Source organism: Leucoraja erinacea, chromosome 1 (genome assembly GCF_028641065.1).
Source record: "Leucoraja erinacea ecotype New England chromosome 1, Leri_hhj_1, whole genome shotgun sequence".
NCBI classification, from domain to species: Eukaryota; Metazoa; Chordata; class Chondrichthyes; order Rajiformes; family Rajidae; genus Leucoraja; species Leucoraja erinaceus.
In genome coordinates, this window is record NC_073377.1 from 47,591,490 (window position 1) to 47,608,393 (window position 16,904).

At 44.1% G+C, this 16,904-nt stretch overlaps 1 protein-coding gene across 5 annotated transcripts in view; it reads right to left on the reverse strand.

Annotated features, from left to right (window-relative positions):
* LOC129696266 (molybdopterin synthase catalytic subunit-like) overlaps positions 1 to 9,140 on the reverse strand; it is a 57,114-nt gene extending 47,974 nt beyond the window's left edge. For 2 of the 5 annotated variants that reach the window (XM_055634015.1, XM_055633999.1), the window contains exons 1-2: positions 8,955 to 9,105; positions 2,093 to 2,214 (exon numbers count right to left, since the gene is read on the reverse strand). In XM_055634015.1, coding sequence (XP_055489990.1) covers positions 2,093 to 2,105 — 13 coding nt within the window. In that variant the 5' untranslated portion in view covers positions 2,106 to 2,214; positions 8,955 to 9,105. Of the gene's footprint in view, positions 1 to 2,092; positions 2,215 to 8,954 lie in introns of those variants that run through there. The other 3 variants (XM_055634034.1, XM_055634024.1, XM_055634005.1) reach the window with 3 other exon arrangements.
* Positions 9,141 to 16,904: the final 7,764 nt, after the last annotated feature.

Below are 16,904 nucleotides of genomic sequence, written 5' to 3' on the forward strand. Positions count from 1 at the left end.
AACATGGTTAAATGAAAGATGCAGGTGCTGGTTTCCTTATAGAACGGAATGCTAAGAGAAAATTTGACAATGGCGTTTAAAATTATGTAGTTTTAGATACAGGAAATAAAGAAAAATGGTTTCAGATGGCTAACATATTGATAACTAGAAGACAAAAGATCCATAAGCAACTCAAAGAAAAACTATTATGTGGAGCACAATTCAGATCTGAAATTCACTGCTTCAATTACAGCCTCAAAGGGAACTGAGCAATATAAAAATCTTGCAACAGGTAAAAAATTGTGTAGGATTACCTCTCTTGAGAGATGGACAATTCAAGAAACAAAATTATTGCTTTCTGCACTGCACTGTTCTCTTATTGCAAATATATATATATATATAGTTTATTTGGCATAGGAAAAACATCTTAATGTGTTTCTTAAGCATGTAATCTATTAAACATAAGATTTGAGGTTTTGTTGGATGCAATCAGGTGGATAGATGAAAATGAAGCAAAAGACCGTTTAGATTAGATCAGCAAATTGGATAGGCATATGGATGAGAAGGGAATGGAGGGTTATGGTATGAGTGCAGGCAGGTGGGACTAAGGGGAAAAAAATTTGTTCGGCATGGACTTGTAGGGCCGAGATGGCCTGTTTCCGTGCTGTAATTGTTGTTATATGTTATTGTTATTGTTATAGATTTTGGATTTGGATTTTCAAGAAGTATCCGACAAGGTTATACCAAGAAGGTTGCTGAATGGGCTAACGTATCAGCAAAGATTGACTAACCGATAGAAAAATGTCAGAAATAAATGAATATTTTTCAGGTTAACAAGTTGTAACAGTGTAGTGTCATAGGGATCAGTAAAACATCTTGAGATAACTATACAGAATATTGATAAAACCACACCTGGATGAATGTATATGGATTTGGTTTTCTTATTTGAGGAGGGATATACTTTCAAAGGAGGGAATTCAAAGCACACCAAATGAATTCCTGGGTGGAACGGGTTGTCTTACGGGGAGTACTAGAACATGGTAATAGTGCAGCTAGCAGAGTTGGTGCCACACAGTGCCAAAACCCAGTTCGATCATGACCTTGGGTGCTGTCTCTGTGGAGTTAACATGTTCTCCCTGTGACCACATTGGTTTCCTCCAGATGCTCCGGTTTCCCAAAGACGTGCGGATTTGTAGGTTAATTGGTCTCTGTAAAATTGCCCCCAATGTGCAGGGAGTTAATGAGAAAGTGGGATAACAAAGAACAAGTACGAATGGGTGAATGGTGGGCATGACTAAAGGGCCTGTTTTTATGCTGTATCTCGAAAACTATCTCACACCAGTTCCCTAAAGAAGAAAATCCAGAAAACAAGTGGCTGGATTTCAGAATTAAGGAACCACCCTAATGTGGGCCAATGGGATTCGTGTAGATGGGCAATAATGCTACCTTTGGCAATAGAGGGTCAAGAAGCCAATTTCTGCACTGCATGACCCTTTTAACTAAATTAGGTGGAATTTCTTAAGACAGATGCAAATCTTTGGAATTTCCCGACACCGAGAGTCATCAGGGAAAAGAAAAAATTTCACTGCATATGCTTCAAGCCAAAATAAACAGGTCTTTGAACCAGCAGAGATTGAGTAAGGAAATTAAGTTAAGGCCAAGATCATCAGATCACCTGTCATCTTATTGACCCGGCGACGATAATAGAGAGGTCGGTGCAGCGGTTGATGATGGAGCTGACCGATGGACGAGGACAGACCATGTGACAATAAAGTATTCATTCACAATAAAATATTCATTCATCATTCATAGCAAACAGCAACAGGGCCATGTGACCTACTTGCGCTCCTTAATTGAGAGTAAGCTGATGGAGAAATTAGAAAGATTGAATGCTTTATCACATAGATAAGTTTAATGGAGACCCGATGTCCTATAATTCAATATAGTTAGGACCAATAGCTTTAATTTAATTTAGAATGCATTATCTTCATACAACTAAGAATGACAAAATAGTAATGAGAACATCCATAATACAAAGTGAAAATCAAGAAATTCAAGATCAATTTAGTATTACTACTACTCGAGGAATTAAAAAAAAATCTAATTGCAGTACCTTGGATGCTCATTAACAATTTCCTGCCATAGTTGCAAAGAAGTGAGTTGCTGTGGTACAGAGAGCACTTCAGATTTAATTCCCGACAGTTCAGCACTCTTGGCAAAATACAGCACTGTAACCTGTTATTAGAAAATAAATATTTAAGTAAATAAGTTTATTGGCCAAGTATTCACATACAAGGAATTTGCCTTGGTGCTCCGCCCACAAGTAACAACATGACATAGTGACAGTTACGAATGACTCAGAAAACACTAATCATTAATAATAATAAAACATTAATGATAAAACACCATTGATCAAGCATGTGAATCAACAAAATACCAGATCAAAGGGAGGCTAATGGTGTAAAAGTACAAATATTTAGCAAAGATCATAGAATCAATTATTTACCTATTTACAAGCAAATAAAACTCAATGAAGAGTAAACATAGACATTATTGACGTGTGATTTTAGATGCCATGGCTTTCCCTCACTAAACTTCTCTGCCTAACCATATTGCCTATGAATTAAGAAATTCCATAAAAACCTACCTTGATGACCTAGCTTTCAATAACCTGTCTAAATATCCTTGCCCCTTGAGATGAATCAATTTTAATTCTGTTTGCTAATATTCCTGAAGTATGGGCTATTTTACCACATCCACATGATACAAATGCAAGTTGTTGTCTTCAAGGAAAAGATAAAGTGGCTTTGTACTGTATACTCTATATTTAAAGTTATAGCTTGTGACTACTTCTTGACAAGGTCCTGCTGGTCAGGAGGTCAAGGCATCCAATTTGCAAACTGGATACAAAATAAGTTTGGTGATGGGATGCAAAGGGTTGTGCTGGATGTTTTTTTCTGGGGGGAAACCATTAGTTGTCAGAAAATTCGTGTTCAATCTTTGTATTTCTAAAGACTTCTAAATTCTAAAGATTAGTAATAATCAGCATGGTTTTATGCATGATAGATCATTCTCTTGAATTTGATTGTATTTTTCTTAAGAATTAATTGAGAAGATTGATGAGGGCAAGGACATAGACGTGTTCTATATGGGCTTCAGCAGGGCCTTTAATAAGGTTCTGCATGGTAGTATGTGAATCTCTGGAACTCTCTGCCACAGAGGGTAGTTGAGGCCAGTTCATTGGCTATATTTAAGAGGGAGTTAAATGTGGCCCTTGTGGCTAAGGGGATCAGGGGGTATGGGGAGAAGGCAGGTACGGGATACTGAGTTGGATGATCAGCCATGATCATATTGAATGGCAGTGCAGGATCGAAGGGCCGAATGGCCTACTCCTGCACCTAATTTCTATGTTTCTATGTTTCTATGGTAGGCTGCTCTGGAAGGTTAGATCTCATGGGATCCTAAGAAAACTAGGTAACTGGATACAAAATTGACATCAGGTTAGGTGGCAGAGGTGAAAGATTGTGGTGGTGGAAGGTTGTTTTTTGGACTGGAGATCTGTGACGTGCACCAGGGATCAGAATTAGGTCAATTGCCGTTTGTCACTTTTATCAAAGAGTTTGATGCATATGTACAAGGCATGACTAGTATGTTTGCAGATGACAGTGAAGATAGTTATCAAGATTTACAGCAGGGTCTTGATCAAATGAGCAAGTGGATGGAGGAATGGCTAATAGTTTTTTTAATTCAGGTAATTAAGAGCATCCCGGCAAATCGTATCCAAGTCCACCAGCAGGCCCAGCTCGCCCGCCATGGACCAGGGACTCGCCCGGAAGATTCGGCTCTCCCACCGTAGACCGACAACGGAGGACTCGCCCGGTAGGCCCGGCTCACCTGCCGAGGATCAAGGACTCGCTCACTGTAGACCCACTCTGCAGGCCCTGCTCGCTCGCCCGCCCAGAGTGGAAGGAGTAGGGCGGAGGGCCAGTAAGCAGATGGGCTGCGGGAGATGCAGGGCCTCGACAGTGAAGTGGGCTGCTGGAGGCCCTGCAACAGCCTGGGGCTCGGCTAGTCCAGGCGCCCTGCCAAGTGGCCGAGCACGTGGACCAGACACGGCCAACAGCGGAGGAGCAACAGAGGACACAACGGCCACGCTTGACCAGGCCGACCCTGCAATGCCACCAGGACAACAGACCTTCATACAGATTAAGATCCCTGCACTTCAAACAACTGAGACTTGAAAATGGAGCCAAAAACTGACCACTCTGTATATTAACTCAGTGTACTACTGCCATACATTTGCACTGCATCTGAGATGCTTATCCAAGATGCATCCAAGATGTATCCAAGTGCTTATGTTTAGTGATACTTGTACTGAACTGTACACAAAAATGAATTTCACTGTACCTGTACATGTGACAAATAACATACCATAGAACCATTGGGAAGTATTATATATAGAGCATCCAAACCAGAGCTGGACCTTCACAGTGAATGATAAAGTCCCGGGGAGTGTTGTAATGCAGAGATCTAGGAGTACAATCACATTGTTCCCTGAAAGTGGCATTGTTAGATAGGAATGGTGGAGGAGGCTTTCAGTACAATGGTCTTCCTCAATCAGGGTATTGAGAATGGAAGTTGGGACGTTTGTTACAGATGTTCAAGATGTTGGTGAGGCCGCACTGGAGTGTTTTGTTCACTTTTGGTTCAGATAGGAAAGATGCAATTAAGCTGAAAAGAGTGTAGAATAGATTTGCATGAGGATGTTGCCAGGACTGTGGGGCTGAGCTATCGGGGGAGATTGGACAGTCTTGGACTTGAAGTGTATGAGGCTGAGGTATATAACATCATGAGGGGAATAGATAGGATGAAGGCACAGTCGTTTACCAAGAGAAGGGAAATCAAGAACCAAAGTCATATGTTTAAGGTGAGAGGAGAAAGATTTAATAGAGGAACCTGAGGCTCCACTCAGAGAGTAGTTACTATGGAATGAGATGCCAAAATGTACGAGATAGATAAAATAACAACATTTAAAAGACATTGGATAGGTACATGGAAAGGAATGAGTTAGAGGGATACAGGCCAAACGCAGGCAAATGGGACAAGTTTAGATGGGGCATGTCGGTGGGTTTGTAAGACTTGGCAAAATGGCCTGTTTCCGTACAGTATGAATACGATTTTAGCGGGCATAGTTTTAAGGTGAAAGTGCAGAGGAAAGATTAGAGCATATGGTGTACATCAAGATCAACCTAGAAGAGGTAATGGATGCAGAAACAATTAGGTTTCAAAGACATTTGGATAGAAATGGCATTGGGGAAACAGACTGAGTGCAAGCAAATGAGATGAATCTAGAAAGGCATAAAGGCAGTCACACATACCCATCCACATCCAGAGTTAATCGGACTTGCGCATCAGGTCTCTTGCATTAAAATCATGCAATTCAATCCAACAGTCCTTCCTCACTCCCTGCTGTGTCCCTGCCCATTCTGTTCACCAAATGTTCTTTTATAAGGTCATAAAGTCAAGTGATAGGAGTAGAGTTAGGCCATTCGGCCCATCAAGTCTACACCATTCAATCATGGCTGATTTATCTCTCCCTCCTAACCCCATTCTCCTGCCTTCTTCCCATTAACCTGTACTAATCAGGAATCTATCTCTGCCTGAATAATATCCATTGACTTGACCTCCACAGCCTTCTGTGGCAAAGAATTCCACAGATTCACCACCCTTTAACTAAAGAAATTCCTCCTCATCTCCTTCCAAAAAGAACGTCCTCTAATTCTGAGGCTATGACCTCTAGTCCTAGACTCTCACACTAGTGGAAACATCACCTGCACATCCTGCACATCAAAGCCTTTCAGTATTCGGTAAGTTTCAATGAGATCTCCCCCCCTCATACTTCTAAACTCCAGCGAGTACAGGCCCAAGGCCGACAAACACTCATCATAGTTTAACCTACTAATTCTTGCGATCATTCTTGTAATGTAAACCTGCTCAGGACCCTCTCCAGAGCCACCACATTCTTCTTCGGATATGGTGCTCAAAATTGTTCACAATATTCCAAATGCGGCCTGACCTGCGCCTTATAGTACCTCAACATTACATCCCTGCTTTTGTATACAAGCCCTCTCAAAATAAATGCTGGCATTGAGTTTGCTTGTCACCAACCATACTAATTTCCAGCTTCTCATCTGCCTCAGTCCTGCAGTGGATCGTGCCCTATTGCCAATCTAGTTTAAACCTACCCAAGTAACCTGAGCAAACCTCATGTTCCCCTCATGTTCAGATGCTATCCACCCTTTTGTACTGGGCACCTCTGCCCCAGAAGCGATCTCAATGGTCCTAAAATCTGAATCCCTGCCCCAACTCCTTAGCCATGCATTGATATGTCCTATCTTCCTGATCCTACCCTCATTAGCATGTGGCACCATAAGTAATCCAGAGTTAAGCAATCCGGAGTTTACTACACTGGAGGTCCTGCTGTTTATAACCTTTCGCTTAGCTCCCAAAATGCATTTTTGCAGAAAACTCATCCCTTTTGCTACCCATGTAATTTGTGCACACATTCACAACAACGTCTGGCTGCTCATTCTCTCCCTTGAGAATGTCATGCAGCCACTCCTGGACATCTGGATCTTCGCACCCACCAGAGAGGCAACGCAAAATCATGGAGACGTGGGTGCTGCCACAAAATCTTCTGTCTGCCCCCAGACTGAGCCTCTTACCACTATGGCTCTGCTTAACACTACCCGTCACCTCTGTGCCACAGACCCGATATCTGACTGCTGCTCACCCCTGGCAAGTCGTTTTCCCACCCCTCCACGATAGAATCCTATTGTCGACCTGTTTTGAAAGGAAATAGTCACAAGGGTCACCCGCTCTCTCTGCCTACTCCCTTTCCTCGTGGTCACCAACCTACTCTCTTCTTGTACCTTAGGTGTGACCACCACACTATGATCCTATTTATGAAGCTCTCATTCTCCAGGAGAAACCAGGGGTCGTCCAGCCACCCCTTCAGTTCACTAATGCGGTCTGTAAGGAGCTGTGCCTTGATACCATTCACACAGGTGTAGTTATCAGTTTCCCTGACGTCCCACATCCTGCAGGAGGAACATTACACCATTCCACCTGCCATCTCCACTGCACTAAAAGCAATAGGATAAGAACCCACAACAGCAAACCATACTTTACCTCCTGACCCTTGTGAGCTGCTCACCTAGTTCTCACCCGTGACTATTGAGCCTAAATTTCACGGCAAAAAAAAAGATACTTCAGTTCATCTCTCTCCTCCTCTCAAGCCATTCATGAATTCTAGAAAACTAGCGGAATTATTTACTTTCGAGCTGTGACACAGCTGACATTCCTCGCTGTGGTTATTTTCGGTCAATTAAAACTTTTAAATATTTCTCGCAAAAATCGACCGGAATTATTTCCCTTACTTTTGATTGACATTCGCCAGCAAACGCGATCTAATTCCCCATTTGGATCTTAAATCTCCACGGCATCCTCAGCTGTTCACTTCCGCTGTTTTCTACCTTCGGTTCCCTCTTGTAATTACCTTACTTTCTATCTTTGTTTTTGCCTGAAAACTTAGGTCGCTGTGCTTCACGGTCACCCCGACCAACACAGAAAATTTCAGCTCCAAAATCGGCCGTTTTCGATGTTTTTAACGGGTGGGAAAGTGCGTGTTTCCCCATTCACTAACATGTACCGAACTGAGATATGTCCTCCAGTTAAAATTTTCGGTCACGTGAGGGGGGATCTACGCTCATTTGACCTTTGGTGAAATCACCCTATTTATGAAGCTCTCATTCTCCAGGAGAAACCAGGGGTCACTTGTCCAGCCACACCTTCAGTTCACTAATGCGGTCTGTAAGGAGCTGTGCCTTGATACCATTCACACAGGTGTAGTTATCAGTTTCCCTGACGTCCCACATCCTGCAGGAGGAACATTACACCATTCCACCTGCCATCTCCACTGCACTAAAAGCAATAGGATAAGAACCCACAACAGCAAACCATACTTTACCTCCTGACCCTTTTCTGCTCAGCCTTCTCACCAAAGACTATTGAGCCAAAGCCTCACACTTACCCGCTACACATTACTTCACGTTCATTCTCTCCCTCCCTCTCACTGAAAAATTATTTTCCAAAATAAACTTTAAATATACTCAATGAACCAATCCAACGCCTAGTTTTTGAATTATCCCACTGCTGCTCCAACACTGAAATACATTGACTGCTGGAACTTTTGCTCACAACTTTGGTAAAAAATTATTTCGTTTCTCCCAGTTTTGCTAATGCTAATTTCTAATATTGGGCTGCCCTCAGCAAAACATAGACATTTGAACAGTCTCCAGTCACTTAAATGCACTGCTGCATAACAGCTGCTAACTCTACAACATTTTGCTTGGAGAAATACTGACTGGGGATGCATTATAATATTAAGAATCACATGAACTGTTGCACCCCAATAACTTTAGCCCAGAGCTCTGCAGTGGTTGCCCAGGACACAGGTTACATGTGGTCAAAGTATTTACATTTATTCGTGGGGGCGGAAGCACCCTGGATATTCTTAGTGTGGCAATATATTAAATGTTGACTACGGGTGGAGAGAGCCTTAAGGCCACACTCAATATGGTGACAGTCCAGAGTTCGCGGGGGAGTTCATACACTCCCATTCACCGCCTTCCCCAGCGGCCCAGCCGCGCAGCTCACTTGCCCCGGTTCTGCAAACACTGGCAGCGGGTTTTATTGAGTTGCCATTGAATCCAGGACCCTGCAGGAGAGGGGGAGTGTGGCCGCTGAAGAGGGGGATGTAGTGACAGCGGCGGCTGTGTTTTGGCCTGGGCAGAGCAGGCCTGTCGGGCTCAGTCAGTAAATCCGCTGTCGCGCCGCAGCGGAGCGGAGCAGACCCGGGAAGCGGAGAGAGGCGGCGGCGCTGCAGCAGCAGCAGTAGGGGTCCCGGGACCTACCTGGGCGGTCATCTGCCGGCCGTCAGAGCGGCGCCTTTGGCCAAGGCTAGGAGGGCAAGATTCAGCCGGGCCACCTCGGGCACGTTACCCGGCTCGTCCAATCCTCCTGCCTCTTCCTACTAACTTAATTGGTAAATTAAAACTCCGCCCGCTCTGCTTTAAACGTGACATTCAAAAATAACACAGCATTCAAAAATAACAAGCTGAATTTCATAGAGACACAAGGAACTGCACATGCTGGTTCACACAAAGCCCTGGAGAATCTCGGCGGGTCAGGCAGCATCTGTTCTGCAGAAAACATCATTTATTTTCTCCCCAAATAAACTTTATTTATTATAATATATATACACAAAACAAAATTGTGTAAAAACTTAAGGGGTTGGACAGGCTAGATGCAGGAAGATTGCTCTCGATGTTGGGGAAGTCCAGGACAAGGGGTCACAGCTTAAGGATAAGGGGGAAATCCTTTAAAACCGAGATGAGAAGAACTTTTTTTCACACAGAGAGTGGTGAATCTCTGGAACTCTCTGCCACAGAGGGTAGTTGAGGCCAGTTCATTGGCTATATTTAAGAGGGAGTTAGATGTGGCCCTTGTGGCTAAGGGAATCAGAGGGTATGGAGAGAAGGCAGGTACGGGATACTGAGTTGGATGATCAGCCATGATCATATTGAATGGCGGTGCAGGCTCGAAGGGCCGAATGGCCTACTCCTGCACCTAATTTCTATGTTTTTATGTTTCTAACTCTTAAAATATTCTCAATGTCTATACATTTAATAATGTCATACTCATTAGTATTCAGACCCTTGTCACTCACGTGGCCTCCTGAAGTTTGAAAGATATACCCACCTGGCCCCTCAATGTCCAGCAGCAGAAGAACCCTCGAATGTGGCCATCCCCAACAGAGCCTTGCTGTTTTTAGCTCATAAGTGATAGGAGGAGAATTAAGCCATTTGGCCCATCAAGTCTACTCCGCCATTCAATCGTGGCTGATCAATCTCTCCCACCTAACCCCATTCTTCCCATAAACCCTGACACCCGTACAAATCAAGAATCTATCTATGCCTTAAAAATACCCATTGAAGGCCTCCATTGACAGCCTTCTGTGGCAAACATTTCCACAGATTCACCACCCTCTGACTGAAGAAATTCCTCCTCATCTTCCTAGAGGAACGTCCTTTAATTCTGAGGTTATAGCCTAGACTCTCCCACTAACGGAAACATCCTCTCTACGTCCACTATCCAAGCCTTTCACTATTCTGTACCCTTCAATGAGGATCCCCCTCATTCTTCTAAACTCCAGTCAGTACAGGCCCAGTGTTGTCAAACGCTCATCATATGTTAACCCACTCATTCCTGGGATTATTTTTGTAAACCTCCTCTGGACCAACTCCAGAGTCAGCGTATCCTTCCTCAGATATGGTGCCCAAAATTGCTCACAATACTCCAAATGCGGCCTGACCAGCGCGTTATTGAGCCTCAGCATTACATCCCTGTTGTCCGCACCAAGCTCCAGTGAGCCCCTAAGCACGTGCTCCTGCAGTCTGGAATGGGCCCGTCGGTAACAATCTCTGATGGACCTCGCTGTGCTGAGAGGCCAATAGGTTTCTGGAGGCCAAAGAATCTCTTTCACTGAGTTAATGTTCTTCCACCTTGACAAAGACCCTTGCATCATTCTCCAGATCCCATGACGTAGTGGGCAACTGTCTGCTCTCCATTACACTCATTACACTTCTTCAGACTTGAGTCTCAACCCAAAATGTCACCTATTCCTTCTCTCCAGAGATGCTGCCCGTCCCGCGGAGTTACTCCAGCTTTTTGTGTCTCTCTTAGGAGAGAGTAGGTGACTGCCCGACTCCAGACATGATATGGTAGATATCTGTCTCCCATCCATTGATTTGGATTGCACTACAGATATCTTTATCGAGCAGTAGGATCCAGTTCCTGACTCCATTTCAGAAAGCACTTCCATCCTGTACATGTGAAATATCTTGTTGAAGGACCTTTTCACAGTCCAAGCTATCAACCCCTCTGCCAATATAAGTGATGGTTTTGTTGAACAGCGTGAGGCTGCCCGAGATTTTCCTGCCAGGTACAGCACACATTTGATATGGGTGCATCACTTGTCCCACAGCAGACTTGAACTGGTTGGCGATGGATATGGACTGGATCTTATAGTCCACATTTAGCAGTGAGATGCTCATGATATTCAGCTCCTGATATCATCCTTCTCCCCCTCTTGCTTGTAGATGAGGGTGATGATAGGTTCTTTATGGAGTCTGACATACTTCCAGCCAGAAGCATAGCATTGTACACTTCCAGCAGGTATGTGTATGCCATCGCTTCCGAGGGTGATATTTGAATCAAAGGAATGGATGGAGTCAGTCGGCTCAACCATCGTGCATGCTTGATCCAGACTCTCCCGCTTGCTGTCCTCCAAAACCTCCATTAGAGGACAGAAGGTAGTGGGAGACTCTGCTATCTAGGGCTTTTGTCATGCAGACCGGCATAGAAGGATATTCAGATCCACAAAGCGTTCGTCTGCAAGGATGTTACTAAGCCATTCTCTACTTTAAGGCACTGGAGCACAGAGCTCCCCCTATGAACCTTTTGGAATAAGAAGAGTAGGCACGTCTCATTCTGTTCCATGGTGCACTCTGGATCGGAAGATGATTTTGGAGGAATCTGAAGCAAAGAACATGGCTTTCTGGCTTTTAACCTCTCAGTTCCTCCCTCACATCCACCCCACTCAACTGCAGAAGGAGGAATTGCTGCAGGTCTGTCTGGGCGCCACAAGTCCGTCCAGCCCTCTCTTGCTTCTTGAACACCTTTAAAGATGATGAACCTCTTGATGTTCTCCTTTGTTATTTTCCACCAGTGTATCAGAGAATTAAAGAGAGGCTTTGTGGTTCTCCGACCTGTGTAGTCCCTCTTTAGTTCCTCAACGTTCTCTGGGATCAGCAGTTTGACATTTAATTTCCACATCTGCCTCCCAGTCCTCCTGCAGGTGACAATGGGCCCAAAGGCCCCAGTGGTCAGAACGTTGGTGTGTCTGCCCATGAAAACCTTCGACATGAAGAGGAAGTCTATTCAAGACCAGACTGAGCCGTCTGATCTCGAGCAGGTAAATTGCTGCCAGCAGGGTTGCTGAAGGTGTCGCATAGCTTTGCATCTTTGACCATCTTCATCAAGAGCCTGGAGGCATTGTCCCAGTCTGCTGTTGGATCGGCCAGCAATAAATCAGTTGAAGTCACCAGCCGGAGTCTCCAGAGAACAAGCATAGGTGACATTTCGGGGTGAGACAACTCTTCAGATTGACAGGGGGAGGGGGAATGGGAGAAATTGGTGGGGCTGTAACGGGTATAGCTTGGACCCAATAGCAGCACAGAATCAGGCAGGTATAATTGGTCATGAACTTTATTACGATACTGTAACACAGAGTAGTAACACAGGAATGGATACACCGTACTCACACAGAGGCTCAGGATTGAGCGAGGGTTCCGAAGAGGGGCAGGCAGGAGACGTAGTCGGGGTAGCGGAAGGTCCGGTAACCAGGAGATCCAACACACGATGCAAACAAACCAGCGAGGGACAGACGAAAGGAGAGTCGAAGCCAGGCAGGAAGTCGAGGAGCCGTTGCAGGGATACACCAAACAGCCCAGGAGAGAGGCAGACAGAAACCAGGAGGTACGGGACGAAGGCCGTGGTCGGGGACAGAAGGCTGAGGTGATATCCGGGAAGACGACAGGACGGAATGGTCAGGGGCAGGCAGGTTCGAATCCGTGTAGGCAGTCGGGAAATCGCTGGAGAGTCTTGCATGAACGCTGAGAACAATCTGGCATTGTGTGAACGGTGAGGAGAGTCTAAGAGGGTTGGTTGTAGATTAGCTACGTAAAAGTAGAGGATTTAATGTTCATACCCGTCAGGTTGTAAGGTACCTAAGTGGAATCTGAGGTGTTGTTCCTCCAGTTTGCATGTGGCCTCACTCTGGCAATGGGGGCCAGGACAGAAAGGTCAGTGTGCGAATGGGAAGGGGAGTTCAAATGGTTAGCAACAGGCCTTGCAGATCTCTCAGTCACAAATCATTTTAACTCCTCTTCCCATTCTGAGCTTTCTGTCATGAGTCTTCTCCATTGCCAATGTGAGACCACATGCAAACTAAAGAAACAGCACCTCATGTTCTGCTTAGGTAGCTTACAACCTCATGGTAGGAACATTGAATTCTACAATTTTAGGTAATTAAGCTGCAACCAATCCCAACCACCTCCCCACTCATTTTATCTCCCCTCTTTTCCCTGTGCTCCACCCTGATTTTTTCCATCCATCTAAATTGCCTCCTTTAGCTTAACAATTTTCTCCTTTCCTATCTTTATCGCATATTTTTTGTCCTTTTAACTCTGGCAAGGGTTTGTGCCGTCCCCACTTCTCTTCCAGCTCTCTCCCCACCACAATCAAACTGAAATCGGTCACGCCCACAAAATATCACCCATTCATGTTATCTGGAGATGCTGGCTGACCTGCTGATTACATTTTATAGCAAGCAAAAGAAAATAACCACAGATCAAAGGGTGTGTTTATTGATCTGCCCCCTTCATACAATGCACAATATTTGTAGAAAGGATTGATGCAGAATATTTGTAGACATTAGACACAAAATGCTGGAGTAACTCAGCAGGACAGACAGCATCTCTGGATAGAAGGAATGGGTGACGTTTTTGGATCAAAACCCTTCTTCTTCACTTTGTGTCTATCTTCGGTGTAAACCAGCATCTGCAGTTCTCCCCTACACATACGTAGACAATATCTGATCTACCTCCTCTTTTTAAATGTTAGCGATCTAGCTTCCACAATCTGGGGTTGAGAATTCTAGAACAAAAAACAAAGTGCTGGAGGATCTCAACAGTTTCCCTTTCCTACATTAAAATCCTTTTGCCAAATTTTTGTTCATTTACACAGCCTATCTATATCCTATTGCAAAGTCCAAATATCCTCATCACAGCATGCTCTCCACTTATAATTTGTGATATCAGCAGGCCTGGGTCCCTTGTATTCAGCTCTTCCTCCATTGGTAATATAGATAAATAATTGGACTGCACCTTGAAGCACTGTGATTCATTACATTTTTTTCCATTCTGGAAAAGAACCATTCATTCTGCCACCATCTTCTGTGAGGAAACCAGTAGATCCATGTCAACACATTTCCCACAGTTCGGGAGCTTTTGCAAGTCTTTTATACAGCAACTACAGTGCCTTCTGGAAATCCGAATGGACTTTATCTCTCAGGTTTCCCATCAATTCTGTTTTTTATATCGTTTAAGAAACCTAGCAAATATTTTAAACATATTTTCCCTTTCATAAAACCCTGTTGACGCCATTAGCTTGTTCTGAAGGATCAACTATCTCTTTCTCTCCAGCATCTTCCCAACAACGAATATTATGTTAATAGATCTATAATTTCCCACTTTTTATCTCCCTCCCTTCTTGAACAAGGATGTCAAATTCACGGATTTCCCATTCATTTATAACCTCTCAGAACTTCAGCCAATGGGTCTGCTGTTTCTGTCTAATTTGTTTAAAACCCTTGGATACTAGTGCTATTTTCTGGAAGCAGTTTTTTATCCTTACCTTTCACTGTAATTATTGTTACCCATACTTTTTGTATAGTTCCTTCATGCTCTGTTGTGATTTCTCAGTTGTCATTGCTTTTAATTCTCATGCCTATTCAGAATCTAACTCTGCATGACTAATGTCATTACACACATTGCTGATTTCTGGCATTGAGTCTCCCAAATTCTGGACAAAACATTTAGCTTTCAGTGGGGATCTTTCTCAGACTGAAGAAAGATGCCTAACTGAAACATCGTCTATCCATGTTCTGCAGGGATGCTGCTTGATATGCTGAGTTACTCCAGCACTTTGTGTCTTTTTCTGTAAACCAGCATCTATTGTGTACCTTTGATTTTCCAGCATCTGCAGTTCCTTCTTAAATATTTGCATAATATTGGCGTTCACTCTTGTTGTTTCTTCTGTTAGATCTCCCAAGCACATCGTCTACTCTTTCTTTGATCACCCGAGTGAATCCGAAATAAATGTTTTGTAACACTATTAGCCTAAACAGTGATTCAAATTTAGGTTGGTCTAATGTTTTGGTGGGATTCTTGAGCTTTCCTTGGTCATGTTTAACACATGGTGTACTTTTGTTTGCAATTTTCTACAGTTCATCTTTTTGCCATCATTATTAAATTGTGTTCACTGCCAGCCCCAGGATATGATCTGTTTTTGTTCAAGTTAATTGAGTAAACATTAGAATCCTCAAAGATGGCATTAGGAAACATCCATGTCATCTTTTATGTGATGGTGTATGTGAGTAAAGCAATTTGCAATGTACAAAGGTATACAGTCACATAAATTTTAGCTATCTTAGATCTCTATCATTGGTTTCAATACATCAATGGTTCACCATTTCTATGTGCTTGGGTATTAACTTTCACATTCTAGCTCGGTTGTAAAGCAAGATTATCTTTCTTTAGTTGTCCGAGTTAGATCCTTCAGGATTTCTGCAAAATTAATTGATTGCTTTAATGGTGTAGTCATTGGTTCTTCTATTCACATAGAAGATGGCACTTGTTTTGAAAGGCAGATATTTGGATAGCACGGATTTGACTTGTAATTGTCATGCTCCCCCGAAAAATGAATCCAGTGTGTTAGTATCAGGAACTAAACACCTATTGTGATCTTTTGCACGCTCGCTATACAGAAACCTCTGTACCTCATCTGTTAGCAGCTCTCCTGAAATTCTGTGCAAGCCCTGGAAATTCGATTTGAAAGACATTAAACCAGGAGCATGCTCTTCAGGTTCACCTGTTGTGCAGTGTTCTCAGGTTCCAGGTTTCTCATTTGGTAAACTTGAGTCTGGACCCATTACAGGAAGGATATGGAGTATTTGGAGAGGATGCGGAAGATCAGAATGCTGCCTGGATCAGGGTATTAGCTATGAAGAGAGGTTGGACAAACTTTTTTTGTTTTTTCTAGAACGTCAGAGATTGAGATGTTATGTGAGGCATAGATAGGGTAGACAATCAGAACCCTTTTGGAACCACGATGTAAATGTCAAAAACTAGAGGGCATAGTTTCAAGTTAAAAGTGGCAGAGTTTAAAGGAGACTAGACTAAGTGGGACCCGTTGGGTTTCTGTCACATGGGAGGCCTGGTCCCCCAATGCAACCTCTTCTCCAACACAATATTCCACTATTCACCCGATCCCCCAACGCAACCCATTCCCCCAACGCAATATTCCCCATCTCCCTCTACCACCCCACTCCCCACCCCATCTCCCTCCTCCTCATTTCCCCAGCTCCAGGGCCTGGAACTTGGCCTGGTTCTCGTACTCGGCCCAGCTCTGGCTGTAGACTCCAGCCGTCAGCTCAGCCGCCGCCTGGGCTCCAGTGCAGGCCTCATCTTCATCTCCGGGCTCGTCCCTCACCCCGGACCCAGGCTCGTCCTTCGTTCCAGTGGCGGCTTCTTTCGGGGCCCCAGTCACGGCCCCATCCCAAGCCCCTCACTCCAGCTCCAGCACCAGGCTTGACCAGACCATGGAAGAGGCAATTTACATGCTTCTAGATAACAATCCAAGAATTGCTTGGCCTGACATAAACCAATGTTGCTGACTTGGGGAAAACAGTCACTTTTTCCACTGACCACACACGCACACTTGCACAGAGTCCTTGCTGGTGGCAGAGTTGGTGGTATGAGTTCAGGTCCAACAATTGATGGTGGCATGCATGAAGACTCCATGTGTCTGAGAAGGCAGTAGAAGAGAGGAATAAAACAAAATCTGGATGAGAGAAAACTGGATATGTAAATCCAGAGAGGAAAGTGAAAACTGAGGAGGGAGAGTCCCCTTTGTTCTGATGCAGTTGAACAAAGGGGACTATGAAGGCATGAGGGAGGAGC